Raw genomic sequence first — 13,973 nt, 5'->3', positions numbered from 1 at the left:
ACATGTCTACTGTACATCAGAACAATTTTTTTTAAACATTTTTTTGTCAGGAAGCTAAAGGGGTTAAAAGCTTATCAGCAATTTTAATTTTTCCATCAGAATGTACTAAACTTTTTTTTATTTTTAAATAGGGACCACGTCACATTAATGGTATGTGCACACGTCAGGATTTCTGGCAGAAATTTTCCTGACAAAACCCGGACATTTCTGCCAGAAATCCGCATGCGTTTTTTATGCGTTTTTTCAAAATGCATAGAATAGCGGGGAAAAAAAACTCAAAATAAATTAACATGCTGCTTTTTTTTTACCGCGGAAAAAACGCATCATGTGCACAAAAATTGCAGAATGCATTCTAAATGATAGGATGCATAATGTATGCGTTATTAATGAGTTTTTATAGCGTTTTTATCGCGAAAAAATGCGAAAAAACCTGAACGTGTGCACATACCCTTAACCCCTTTACCCCCCCGGTTGCACGTTAATGACCGGGCCAATTTTTACAATTCTGACCACTGTCCCTTTATGAGGTTATAACTCTGGAACGCTTCAACGGATCCCAAAGATTCTGACACTGTTTTCTCGTGACATATTGTACTTCATGATAGTGGTAACATTTCTATGATATTACCTGCGTTTATTTGTGAAAAAAAACGGAAATTTGGTGAAAATTTTGAAAATTTTCGCAATTTTCCAACTTTGAATTTTTATGCAATTAAATCACAGACATATGTCGCAAAAAATACTTAATAAGTAACATTTCTCATGTCTACTTTACATCAGCACAATTTTGGAACCAAAAATTTTTTTTTGTTAGGGAGTTATAAGGGTTAAAATTTGACCAGCAATTTCTCATTTTTACAACACCATTTGTTTTTAGGGACCACATCTCATTTGAAGTCATTTTGAGGGGTCTATATGATAGAAAATACCCAAGTGTGACACCATTCTAAAAACTGCACCCCTCAAGGTGCTCAAACCCATATTCAAGAAGTTTATTAACCCTTCTAGTGTTTCACAGGAATTTTTGGAATGTTTAAATAAAAATGAACATTTAACTTTTTTTCACAAAAAATTTACTTCAGCTCCAATTTGTTTTATTTTACCAAGGGTAACAGGAGAAAATGGACCCCAAAAGTTGTTGTTCAATTTGTCCTGAGTACACCGATACCCCATATGTGAGGGTAAACCACTGTTTGGGCGCATGGCAGAGCTCGAAAGCGAAGGAGCGCCATTTGACTTTTCAATGCCAAATTGACTGGAATCGAGATGGGACACCATGTTGCGTTTGGAGAGCCACTGATGTACCTGTGTGGTGAGCACTTTGACCCACCAAGTGCTTCACAGAAGTTTATAATGCAGAACCATAAAAATAAAAAATCATATTTTTTCACAAAAATTATCTTTTCGCCCCCAATTTTTTATTTTCCCAAATTTGTACAATTTGTCCTGAGTACGCTGATACCCTATATGTGGGGGTAAACCATTGTTTGGGTGCATGGGAGAGCTCGGAAGGGAAGGAGCGCCGTTTGACTTTTCAATGCAAAATTGACAGGAATTGAGATGGGACGCCATGTTGCGTTTGGAGAGCCACTGATGTGCCTAAACATTGAAACCCCCCCACAAGTGACACCATTTTGGAAAGTAGACCCCCTAAGGAACTTATCTAGATGTGTGGTGAGCGCTTTGACCCACCAAGGGCTGCACAGAAGTTAATAATGCAGAGCCGTGAAAATAAAAAATCTTTTTTTTTCCCCCACAAAAATTATTTTTTAGCCCCCAGTTTTGTATTTTTCCAAGGGTAACAGGAGAAATTGGACCCCAAAAGTTGTTGTCCTTTTTGTCCTGAGTACGCTGATACCCCATATGTTGGGGTAAACCCCTGTTTGGCCACACGGGATAGCTCTGAAGGGAAGGAGCACTGTTACTTTTTCAGCGCAGAATTGGCTGGAATTGAGATCGGACGCCATGTCGCGTTTGGAGAACCCCTGATGTGCCTAAACAGTGGAAACCCCCCAATTATAACTGACACCCTAATCCAAACACACCCCTAACCCTAATCCCAACCCTATTCCCAACCGTAAATGTAATCTAAACCCTAACCGTAACTTTAGCCCCAACCCTAACTGTAGCCCTAACCCTAGCCCTAACCGGAAAATGGAAATAAATACATTTTTTTAATTTTTCCCTAACTAAGGGGGTGATGAAGGGGGGTTTGATTTACTTTTATAGCGGGTTTTTTAGCGGATTTTTATGATTGGCAGCCGTCACACACTGAAAGACACTTTTTATTGCAAAAAATATTTTTTGCATTACTACAATTTGAGAGCTATAATTTTTCCATATTTTGGTCCACAGAGTCATGTGAGGTCTTGTTTTTTGCGGGACGAGTTGACGTTTTTATTGGTAACATTTTTGGGCACGTGACATTTTTTGATCGCTTTTTATTCCGATTTTTGTGAGGCAGAATGACCAAAAACCAGCTATTCGTGAATTTCTTTTGGGGGAGGCGTTTATACCGTTCCGCGTTTGGTAAAATTGATAAAGCAGTTTTATTCTTCGGGTCAGTACGATTACAGCGATACCTCATTTATATTTTTTTTTATGTTTTGGCGCTTTTATACGATAAAAACTATTTTATAGAAAAAAATATTTTTGCATCGCTTTATTCCAAGGACTATAACTTTTTTATTTTTTGCTGATGATGCTGTATGGCGGCTCGTTTTTTTGCGGGACAAGATGACGTTTTCAGCGGTACCATGTTTATTTATATCCGTCTTTTTGATCGCGTGTTATTCCACTTTTTGTTCGGCAGTATGATAATAAAGCGTTGTTTTTTTTCTTACGGTGTTTACTGAAGGGGTTAACTAATGGGCCAGTTTTATAGGTCGGGTCGTTACGGACGCCGCGTTACTAAATGTGTGTACTTTTATTGTTTTGTTTTCTTTTATTTAGGTAAAGAAATGTATTTATGGGAATAATATTATATATATATATATATATATATATATATATATATATATATATATATATATTTTATTATTATTATTTATTTATTTTTTTTACACATTTGGATTTTTTTTTTTTTTTTTTACTTTGTCCCAGGGGGGGGGGAACATCACAGATCGATGATCTGACAGTTTGCATAGCACTCTGTCAGATCACCGATCTGACTTACAGCAGTGCAGGCTTACCAAGCGCCTGCTCTGGGCAGGCACTTGGTAAGCCACCTCCCTCCCTGCAGGACCCGGATGCCGCGGCCATCTTGGATCCGGGCCTGGTACAGGGATGGAGGTAGGGAGACCCTCGCAGCATCGCGATCACATCGCGTTGCTGCCGGGGTCTCAGGGAAGCCCGCAGGGAGCCCCCTCCCTGCGCGATGCTTCCCTATACCGCCGAAACACCGCGATCATGTTTGATCGCGGTGTGTCGGGGGTTAATGTGCCGGGGGTGGTCCGTGACTGCTCCTGGCACATAGTGCCGGATAGGCAGCTGACACCCGGCCGCGCTCCCCTCGTGAGCGCTGCCGATCGCATATGACGTACTATCCCGTCGGTGGTCATACGGGCCCACCCCACCTCGACGGGATAGTACGTCTAATGTCAGAAAGGGGTTAAAGTGACTTTCAGGGGCCTATGATAGAAAATACTGGAAAGAGACATTCTGAAAACTGCACCCCTCAAAACCACATTCAAGAAGTCTATTAACCCCTTCATGACCGGGGGATTTATCGTTTTTCCGTGTTCGTTTTTCGCTCCCCTCCTTCCCAGAGCCATAACTTTTTTATTTTTCTGTCAATTTGGCCATGTGAGGGCTTATTTTTTGCGGGACGAGTTGTACTTTTGAACGACATCATTGGTTTTAGCATCTCGTGTACTAGAAAACGGGAAAAAAATTCCAAGTGCGGTGAAATTGCAAAAAAAGTGCAATCCCACATTGGTTTTTTGTTTGGCTTTTTTGCTAGGTTCACTAAATGCTAAAACTGACCTGCCATTATGATTCTCCAGGTCATTACGAGTTCATAGACACCAAACATGACTAGGTTATTTTTTATCTAAGTGGTGAAAAAAAATTCCAAACTTTGCTAAAAAAAAATAAAAAAATAAAAAAATTGCGCCATTTTCCGATACTCGTAGCGTCTCCATTTTTCATCATCTGGGGTCGGTTGAGGGCTTATTTTTTGCGTGCCGAGATGACGTTTTTAATGATAGCATTTCGGTGCAGATACGTTCTTTTGATCGCCCGTTATTGCATTTTAATGCAATGTCGCGGCGACCAAAAAAACGTAATTCTGGCGTTTCGAATTTTTTTCCCGCTACGCTGTTTAGCGATCAGGTTAATACTTTTTGTTAATTGATAGATCGGGCGATTGAGCGCGGCGATACCAAATATGCGTAGATTTGATATTTTTTTTATTGATTTATTTTGATTGGGGCGAAAGGGGGGCGATTTAAACTTTTATGTTTTTTTTATTTTTTTCACATTTTTTTAAACTTTTTTTTTTACTTTTGCCATGCTTCAATAGCCTCCATGAGAGGCTAGAAGCAGGCATAGCACGATCGGCTCTGCTACATAGCAGCGATCTGCTGATCGCTGCTATGTAGCAGAATTGCACGTGTGCTGTGAGCGCCGACCACAGGGTGGCGCTCACAGCGACGGGCAATCAGTAACCATAGAGGTCTCAAGGACCTCTATGGTTACCATTCACAAGCATCGCCGACCCCCGATCATGTGACGGGGGTCGGCGATGACGTCATTTCCGGCCGCCCGGCCGGAAGCGGTAGTTAAATGCCGCTGTCTGGGTTTGACAGCGGCATTTAACTAGTTAATAGGTGCGGGCAGATCGCGATTCTGCCCGCGCCTATTACGGGCACATGTCAGCTGTTCAAAACAGCTGACATGTCCCGGCTTTGGTGCGGGCTCACCGCGGAGCCCTGCATCGAAGCAGGGGAGCCGGCATCGGACGGTATAGTACGTCCGATGCCGGTAAGGGGTTAACCCTTCAGGTGCTTCACAGGAACTGAAGCAATGAGGATAAAGAACATTTTAATTTTACACAAAAATTTTACTTATAAGTCTGGCCTCTGTTCAGCTATGTCCTTTTCAGAGGTGAACAAAACAGTGGCGGACAGAGCTTTTATGTATGTCTAAAAAGATGGACACTCCTGGGTCATACGTCACACTGCACTCACAGTGCTTCCATTTGCCTCATTCTAGGGAATCACATCAGAGGACAGAAATTAAATGGCAAATCAGGCTTTTTTTGGTCGCCGTTATACGGTTAATAACGGCGATCACAACCCCGGGGTCGGTAAAACCGACCCGAATCATGTTCTCTGGGGTCTCATTTACCCCCGGCAGCCGAGACCCCAGAGAAAAATCAGACTCTAGGGAGCGCTATATACTTTTTCCACAGTGCCGTTAATTAACTACTGCTGTTAAAAGGCGTATTGGCAGTCGTTAAGGGGTTCTCTCTATATCTATCCATATATACTGTAGATATGGAGATAGATACACACACTGCGTATACAGTATTGACTACCTACTCTTACGAATAGAAGCGATGGTAACTAGTGATACACAAAATATATAGAATACTGACAAGGAAACTAAATCCTCATAGCTCTAAAATGAAAACGTTACAAAGTTTGTATCATGGCTACAAACGTTGTAAAAATAAGACACATAAAACAATTGCAGAATTGTGTTTCTGTGTTTCATACTTCCCACCCACATCCACCACCCCCCTCATTTTCAAACTACAATGTGTTCTACAAAAGAAAAAAAAAAAAAAAAAAAGTACTCGCATAGCTATGCGGATGGAAAAATAAAACAAGTTCTGGCTCTTTGGAGAAAAGGTGGTAACAATGAAAGGGCAAATTAAAAAATATATATATATATTAAAATTTCCTGGTCAGCTCACCTACTGCTGGTGTTGTTCTCTTTGGAAACTCCACCGTGTCCGCTTGATCTTCAGGAGTTTTCTTGACTGATGAGAAAAAAAAAAACGGAAAAAAAACCCAGGAAATATTTAGTGTGTGTAATACAAGTTTTAGATAGCAGGTTGTAAAAATTAACATATTTCTTGAAATCTCCATTTATGTTCATCTCTCTAATGAAAGAACATTCTATGTTTAGAGTGTACATGTCTACTGATCGATAGTAACTATACTACTACTAACGGTAATCTTTATTTATACAGCGCCAACATATCCCGCAGCACTTTACAATTTAACAGTTTGAAACGCAACAGTCATAAGTAACAACGTTAACAATACAATAATTAAAGCACAATAAGACGACCCTGCTCGTGAGAGCTTACAATCTACAATGAGGTGGGGGAGATACAAAGTACAGGTGTGTATTTACAATGATGTATGTACAATGATGGTCCAGCCATCTTCAGGGGGTGGGGGATAGATGGAAGTAGTGAATGGGCTACACACGCGCCCTTACACATAAAATGACTGATTAGGGAACATGATAGGCTGCTCAGAACAAATGTGTTTTGAGGGCACGCCTAAAACTATGCAAATTGTAGATAGTCCTAATTTTGTGGGGTAGAGCATTCCAGAGGATTGGCGCAGCGCGGGAGAAGTCTTGGAGACGGGAGTGAGGTACAGTGCAGAGGTTACTCATTTGCAGAGCGCAGAGGTCGGCTAGGCCGATAAGACAAATGAAGGAGTTGTATGGGGGTGCCGCACTGTGAAGAGCTTTGTGGGTGAGAAAAAGCACTTTGAATTGGATCCTATAATGAATGGGCAGCCAGTGTAACGACTGGCGAAGAGCATACGCATCCAAGTAACGATTAGCCAGATGGACAGCACTGGCTGCTGCATTAAGGATGGACTGGAGAGGGGAAAATCGAGTAAGGGGGAGGCCAATTAATGGGGCGTTACAGTAGTCCAGGCGAGAGTGGATCAGGGCAACAGTGAGGGTTTTTGTTGCTTCCATGGTGAGAAAAGAATACTTATTTTTTCCATTATAAAGCAACAATACAAAGTATGATCTCATTAAGAAATTCAAGGCTTGAATTAACATGTGACAAGAGCATTGTGGGTTCTTTTTTCATTAACAAAGATCTTTTGTCTTCCCCGATCATCCTTTTCATTTACACATGGTAGAAAAGCTTCTTGCCAACATGAGCGGCTGTTCGGGCAACAGTTGTAATAAATCACAAACCACTGCCTGTTTTCACTGGGCATAGATGTGCGGACATTGATGCCAATCATCTGATTTTTATATTTAGTGTTTTTTTTTCTACTTTCCCTGCATCAGGAACCAAATGCACACAGATCAGTGAGGAACCAGGGCAGTGGGGCGTGTAAATCTATATATATAATTGTCTAAGGGTTTTTCCGTCTGTCTGTCCTGGAAATCCCACGTCTCTGATTGGTCGAGGCCGCCAGGCATGGTGACGATGTCATAAAGGTTGCCTCGACCAATCAGCGACGGGCACAGTCTGCCGCGAATTCGCCTCGACCAATCAGCGACGGGCACAGTATCGACGCACATGTCATAATGGTTGCCATGGCGACGAGGATGTCATAAAGGTTGCCTCGACCAATCAGCGACGGGCACAGTCTGCCGCGAATTCTGGAATCATCATTGTCCATATACTACGGGGACATGCATATTCTAGAATACCCTTTATGACATCATCGTCGCCATGCTGTGCCCGTCGCCTGGCGGCCTCGACCAATCAGAGACGCGGGATTTCCAGGACAGACAGAAAAACCCTTTAGACAATATATATATATATATATCTTGTGAAAAGAGGAAAAAATAAACAAAGTGCGAAATGGAAAAATAACCTCGGAGTAAAGGTGTTTCAACAAAGAAAAAAAAAAAAAAAAAAATTATAATTATATATATATATATATATATATATATATATATATATATATATATATATATATATATATATATATATATATATATATATATACTTGAAAAAGGCTCAGTGAGCCGAAACGTCGCACAGTGATGTGGGTCGATTAAAACTGCATCTTTTTTTCACCTGAAACTTTTGGAGTGCTGCCTTCATTTTTACTATTTGGTATACATGTTGGATTTATGCTTGGACCATTTTATCCAGGGGGCTAGGCACCCACCATTGGTGAGCTTTGTGCTGTTCCACTTTTCTATCTATATATATATATATATATATATATATATATATATATATATATATATATATATATATATATATATATATATATATATATATATATATATATATATATATTTTTTTTTTTTTTCTTTGTTGAAACACCTTTACTCCGAGGTTATTTTTCCATTTCGCACTTTGTTTATTTTTTCCTCTTTTCACAAGAGCTATAGCAGTTTATTTTTCTGCTAACATAGGGATACGAGGGCTGGCTTTGAGGAATGATTTGCAGTTTTGAATAACTCCATTCATTGTACTATATAATTGTACTAGAAAACAGGAGAAACAAAATTTTGAAGTGTAGTAAAATGATTGAATGTGGTTCTGCCATTTTTAGGTTGATAACATTTGAAATAAAAAAATATCACTTTTTTTTTTTTAACACTTAACATATTTTGCTTTTGATGGCAGCTTAAGTTTCGTTCTAGCGATACTCATTTTTGGTGTAAATACACCACTTGATTGCTTTTCATTGCAATTTTATGTGGAGCTGTGCAACAAAAACCATTCTGGCATTTTGATTTTTTTATTCATATTAAAGCGTTTACAGACAGGGTTGATTAATTTTATACTTTAATAAATCAAACTTATCGATACAAAAAAAATATATATATTTTTAATGGGAAAAAGAAAGGTTTACAGGAATTTAAAAACTTTAGTTTTATTTTTCAGTCCCCTTAGAGGGACTTGTATTGCAATATTTAGAACAAATGATTGCAGGATCAAGAGTATTTCTCAATATATAGACAATTATATTCTCTTATGAAGCACAGTCACAGAAGGCCAAAGATGGAAGCCGTGCTGGCCTCTAGCAGTTCCCAAGTGGTCATATCTAGACATGAGCAAATGTCTTCGTCTCCCTCCTTATTCGGCAAATAGCTGCAGCTGGAACCTGGAGCGCTCCTGATAATCAGGTGTCCAATGCCGCGGCTGCATGTGTCGCAGCTGTGTGACAGCCACAACACATGCATGGAGAGCCTGTTTGTTGTGACTGTCACACAGCCGCGACACATGCAGCTGCAGCGCCGAACAGCTGATTATCAGGAGCGCTCCAGGTATCTGGGTTCCCTCTGCAGGTTCTTCAGTAAGCGCTATAGGTTGCTGAATAAGGAGGGAGCCGAAGATATTCACTCATCTCTAGTCAGAACATCCCATTGGCCTCCTACGATTGTGATGGGAAGTGGTGCTCATTGTTTAAATGCCACTGATTGCGACAAAAGCATTTAAATAGTTAAACAGCAGTGACCAGAGATAGTGCTGCTAGCTGCTCTAGGTTTGGAGTGGGCTCAGATTCTTAATCAGTTCCTTACACAGGTACCTGACATGTGACTTACTATTAAGTCGCATGGCAGTAAAGGGATTAAACTTTTCCCCCACACTTTTTCTATGCTTTTTTTTTTTTGCCCCCTTCTTCCGAGAGCCATACTTTTTTTTGTGATGGCTTGTATTTTAGTGGGACTAGTTTTAGCTTTGAAAGACACCATTTCACTTTAACCCCTTCATGACCCAGCCTATTTTGACCTTAAAGACCTTGCCGTTTTTTGCAATTCTGACCAGTGTCCCTTCATGAGGTAATAACTCAGGAACGCTTCAATGGATCCTAGCGGTTCTGAGATTGTTTTTTCGTGACATATTGGGCTTCATGTTAGTGGTAAATTTAGGTCAATAAATTCTGTGTTTATTTGTGATAAAAACGGAAATTTGGCGAAAATTTTGAAAATTTCGCAATTTTCACATTTTGAATTTTTATTCTGTTAAACCAGAGAGTTATGTGACACAAAATAGTTAATAAATAACATTTCCCACACGTCTACTTTACATCAGCACAATTTTGGAAACAAAATTTTTTTTTGCTAGGAAGTTATAAGGGTTAAAATTTGACCAGCGATTTCTCATTTTTACAACGAAATTTACAAAACCATTTTTTTTAGGGACCACCTCACATTTGAAGTCAGTTTGAGGGGTCTATATGGCTGAAAATACCCAAAAGTGACACCATTCTAAAAACTGCACCCCTCAAGGTGCACAAAACCACATTCAAGAAGTTTATTAACCCTTCAGGTGCTTCACAGCAGCAGAAGCAACATGGAAGGAAAAAATGAACATTTAACTTTTTAGTCACAAAAATGATTTTTCAGCAACAATTCTTTTATTTTCCCAATGGTAAAAGGAGAAACTGAACCACGTACGTTGTTGTCCAATTTGTCCTGAGTACGCTGATACCTCATATGTGGGGGTAAACCACTGTTTGGGCGCACGGCAGGGCTTGGAAGGGAAGGAGCGCCATTTGACTTTTTGAATGAAAAATTGGCTGCACTCTTTAGCGGACACCATGTCACATTTGGAGAGCCCCCGTGTGCCTAAAAATTGGAGCTCCCCCACAAGTGACCCCATTTTGGAAACTAGACGCCCCAAGGAACTTATCTAGATGCATAGTGAGCCCTTTAAACCCCCAGGTGCTTCACAAATTGATCCGTAAAAATGAAAAAGTACTTTTTTTTCACAAAAAAATTCTTTTAGCCTCAATTTTTTCATTTTCACATGGACAACAGGATAAAATGGATCCTAAAATTTGTTTGGCAATTTCTCCTGAGTACACCGATACTTCACATGTGGGGGTAAACCACTGTTTGGGCACATGGTAAGGCTCGGAAGGGAAGGAGCGCCATTTGACTTTTTGAATGAAAAATTATCTCCATCGATAGCGGACACCATGTCGCGTTTGGAGAGACCCTGTGTGCTTAAACATTGGAGCTCCCCCACAAGTGACCCCATTTTGGAAACTGGACCCCCCAAGGAACTTATCTAGATGCCTAGTGAGCACTTTAAACCCTCAGGTGCTTCACAAATTGATCCGTAAAAATGAAAAAGTACTTTTTTTTCACAAAAAATTTATTTTCGCCTCAATTTTTTCATTTTCACATGGGCAATAGGATAAAATGGATCCTAAAATTTGTTGAGCAATTTCTCCCGAGTACGCCGATACCTCATATATGGGGGTAAACCACTGTTTGGACACACGGCAGGGCTCGGAAGGGAAGGCGCGCCTTTTAACTTTTTGAATGGAAAATTAGCTCCAATTGTTAGCGGACACCATGTCGCATTTGGAGAGCCCCTGTGTGCCTATGCAATGGAGCTCCCCCACAAGTGACCCCATTTTGGAAACTAGACCCCCCAAGGAACTTATCTAGATGCATACTGAGCACTTTAAACCCCCAGGTGCTTCACAGAAGTTTATAATGCAGAGCCATGAAAATAAAAAATAATTTTTCTTTTCTCAAAAATGATTTTTTAGCCTGGAATTTCCTATTTTGCCAATGGTAATAGGAGAAATTGGACCACAAATGTTGTTGTCCAGTTTGTCCTGAGTATGCAGATACCCCATATGTGGGGGTAAACCACTGTTTGGGCGCACGGCAGGGCTCAGAAGGGAAGGCACGCCATTTGGCTTTTTAAATGGAAAATTATCTCCAATCATTAGCGGACACCATGTCGCGTTTGGAGAGCCCCTGTGTGCCTAAACATTGGAGATCCCCCACAAATTACCCCATTTTGGAAACTAGACCCCCAAAGGAACTAATCTAGATGTGTAGTGAGCACTTTGAACCCTCAAGTGCTTCACAGAAGTTTATAACGCAGAGCCATGAAAATAAAATAAAAAAAATTATTTTCTCAAAAATGAATTTTAGCCCGCAATTTTTTATTTTCCCAAGGGTAACAGGAGAAATTTGACCCCAAAAGTTGTTGTCCAGTTTCTCCTGAGTACGCTGATACCCCATATGTGGGGGTAAACCACTGTTTAGGCACATGCTGGGGCTCAGAAGGGAAGTAGTGACTTTTGAAATGCAGACTTTGATGGAATGGTCTGCGGGCGTCACATTGCGTTTGCAGAGCCCCTGGTGTGCCTAAACAGTAGAAACCCCCCACAAGTGACCCCATTTTGGAAACTAGACCCCCAAAGGAACTTATCTAGATGTGTGGTGAGCACTTTCAACCCCCAAGTGCTTTACAGAAGTTTATAACGCAGAGCCGTGAAAATAATAAATACGTTTTCTTTCCTCAAAAATAATTTTTTAGCCCAGAATTTTTTATTTTCCCAAGGGTTACAGGAGAAATTGGACCACAAAAGTTGTTGTCCAGTTTCTCCTGAGTACGCTGATGCCCCATGTGTGGGGGTAAACCACTGTTTGGGCACACGTGGGGGCTCAGAAGGGAAGTAGTGACTTTTGAAATGCAGACTTTGATGGAATGGTCTGCGGGCGTCACGTTGCGTTTGCAGAGCCCCTGGTGTGCCTAAACAGTAGAAACCCCCCACAAGTGACCCCATTTTGGAAACTAGACCCCCCAAGGAACTTATCTAGATATGTGGTGAGCACTTTGAACCCCCAAGTGCTTCACAGACGTTTACAACGCAGAGCCGTGAAAATAAAAAATCATTTTTCTTTCCTCAAAAATGATGTTTTAGCAAGCAATTTTTTATTTTCTCAAGGGTAACAGGAGAAATTGGACCCCAGTAATTGTTGCGCAGTTTGTCCTGAGTATGCTGGTACCCCATATGTGGGGGTAAACCACTGTTTGGGCACACGTCGGGGTTCGGAAGTGAGTGAGCACCATTTGAATTTTTGAATACAAGATTGGCTGGAATCAATGGTGGCGCCATGTTGCGTTTGGAGACCCCCTGAAGTGCCTAAACAGTGGAAACCCCTCAATTCTACCTCCAACACACCCCTAACCCTTATCCCAACTGTAGCCGTAACCCTAATCACAACCCTAACCCCAACACACCCCTAACCACAACCCTAACCCCAACACACCCCTAACCCTAACCACAACCCTAATTCCAACCCAACTCTAAGGCTATGTGCCAACGTTGCGGATTCGTATGAGATTTTTCAGCATCATTTTTGAAAAATCCGCGGGTAAAAGGCACTGCGTTTTACCTGTGGATTTACCGTGGATTTCCAGTGTTTTTTGTGCGGATTTCACCTGTGGATTCCTATTGAGGAACAGGTGTAAAACGCTGCGGAATCCGCACAAAGAATTGGCATGCTGCGGAAAATACAACGCAGCGTTCCCGCGCGGTATTTTCTGCACCATGGGCACAGCGGATTTGGTTTTCCATATGTTTACATGGTACTGTAAACCCGATGGAACACTGCTGCGGATCCGCAGCGGCCAATCCGCACCGTGTGCACATAGCCTAATTCTAAAGGTATGTGCACACGCTGCGGAAAACGCTGCGGATCCGCAGCAGTTTCCCATGAGTGTACAGTTCAATGTGAACCTATGGGAACCAAAAATCGCTGTACACATGCTGCGGAAAAACTGCACGGAAACGCAGCGGTTTACATTCCGCAGCATGTCACTTCTTTCTGCGGATTCCGCAGCGGTTTTAGAACTGCTCCAATAGAAAATCGCAGTTGTAAAACCGCAGTGAAATGAGCAGAAAAACCGCGGTAAATCCACGATAAATCGGCAGCGGTTTAGCACTGTGGATTTTTCAAATCCGCTGCGGAAAAATCCGCATAGGACCAGAATACGTGTGCACATACCGAAACCCTAACCCTAGCCCTAACCCTACCCCTAACCCTAGCCCTAACCCTACCCCTACCCCTAACCCTAGCCCTAACCCTACCCCTACCCCTAACCCTACCCCTAACCCTAACCCTACCCCTAACCCTACCCCTAACCCTAACCCTAGTTCTTACCCCAACCTTAGTGAAAAAAAAAAAAATTCTTTATTTTTTTTATTGTCCCTATCTATGGGGGTGACAAAGGGGGGGTCATTTACTATTTTTTTTATTTT

General features: G+C 41.2%; 1 protein-coding gene across 4 annotated transcripts in view; it reads right to left on the bottom strand.

The window, feature by feature from the left end:
* The window catches only part of LOC138665474 (catenin delta-1-like), a 182,784-nt gene that overhangs the window by 53,423 nt on the left and 115,388 nt on the right, over window positions 1-13,973 (bottom strand). For all 4 annotated transcript variants that reach the window (XM_069752988.1, XM_069752989.1, XM_069752990.1 and 1 more), the window contains one exon: window positions 5,921-5,986. In XM_069752988.1, the coding sequence (XP_069609089.1) occupies window positions 5,921-5,986 (66 nt within the window). The remainder of the gene's footprint in view (window positions 1-5,920; window positions 5,987-13,973) is intronic.

This window comes from Ranitomeya imitator, chromosome 2 (assembly GCF_032444005.1).
Source record: "Ranitomeya imitator isolate aRanImi1 chromosome 2, aRanImi1.pri, whole genome shotgun sequence".
Classification (NCBI taxonomy): Eukaryota; Metazoa; Chordata; class Amphibia; order Anura; family Dendrobatidae; genus Ranitomeya; species Ranitomeya imitator.
This window is presented reverse-complemented; position numbering and strand designations above follow the sequence as displayed.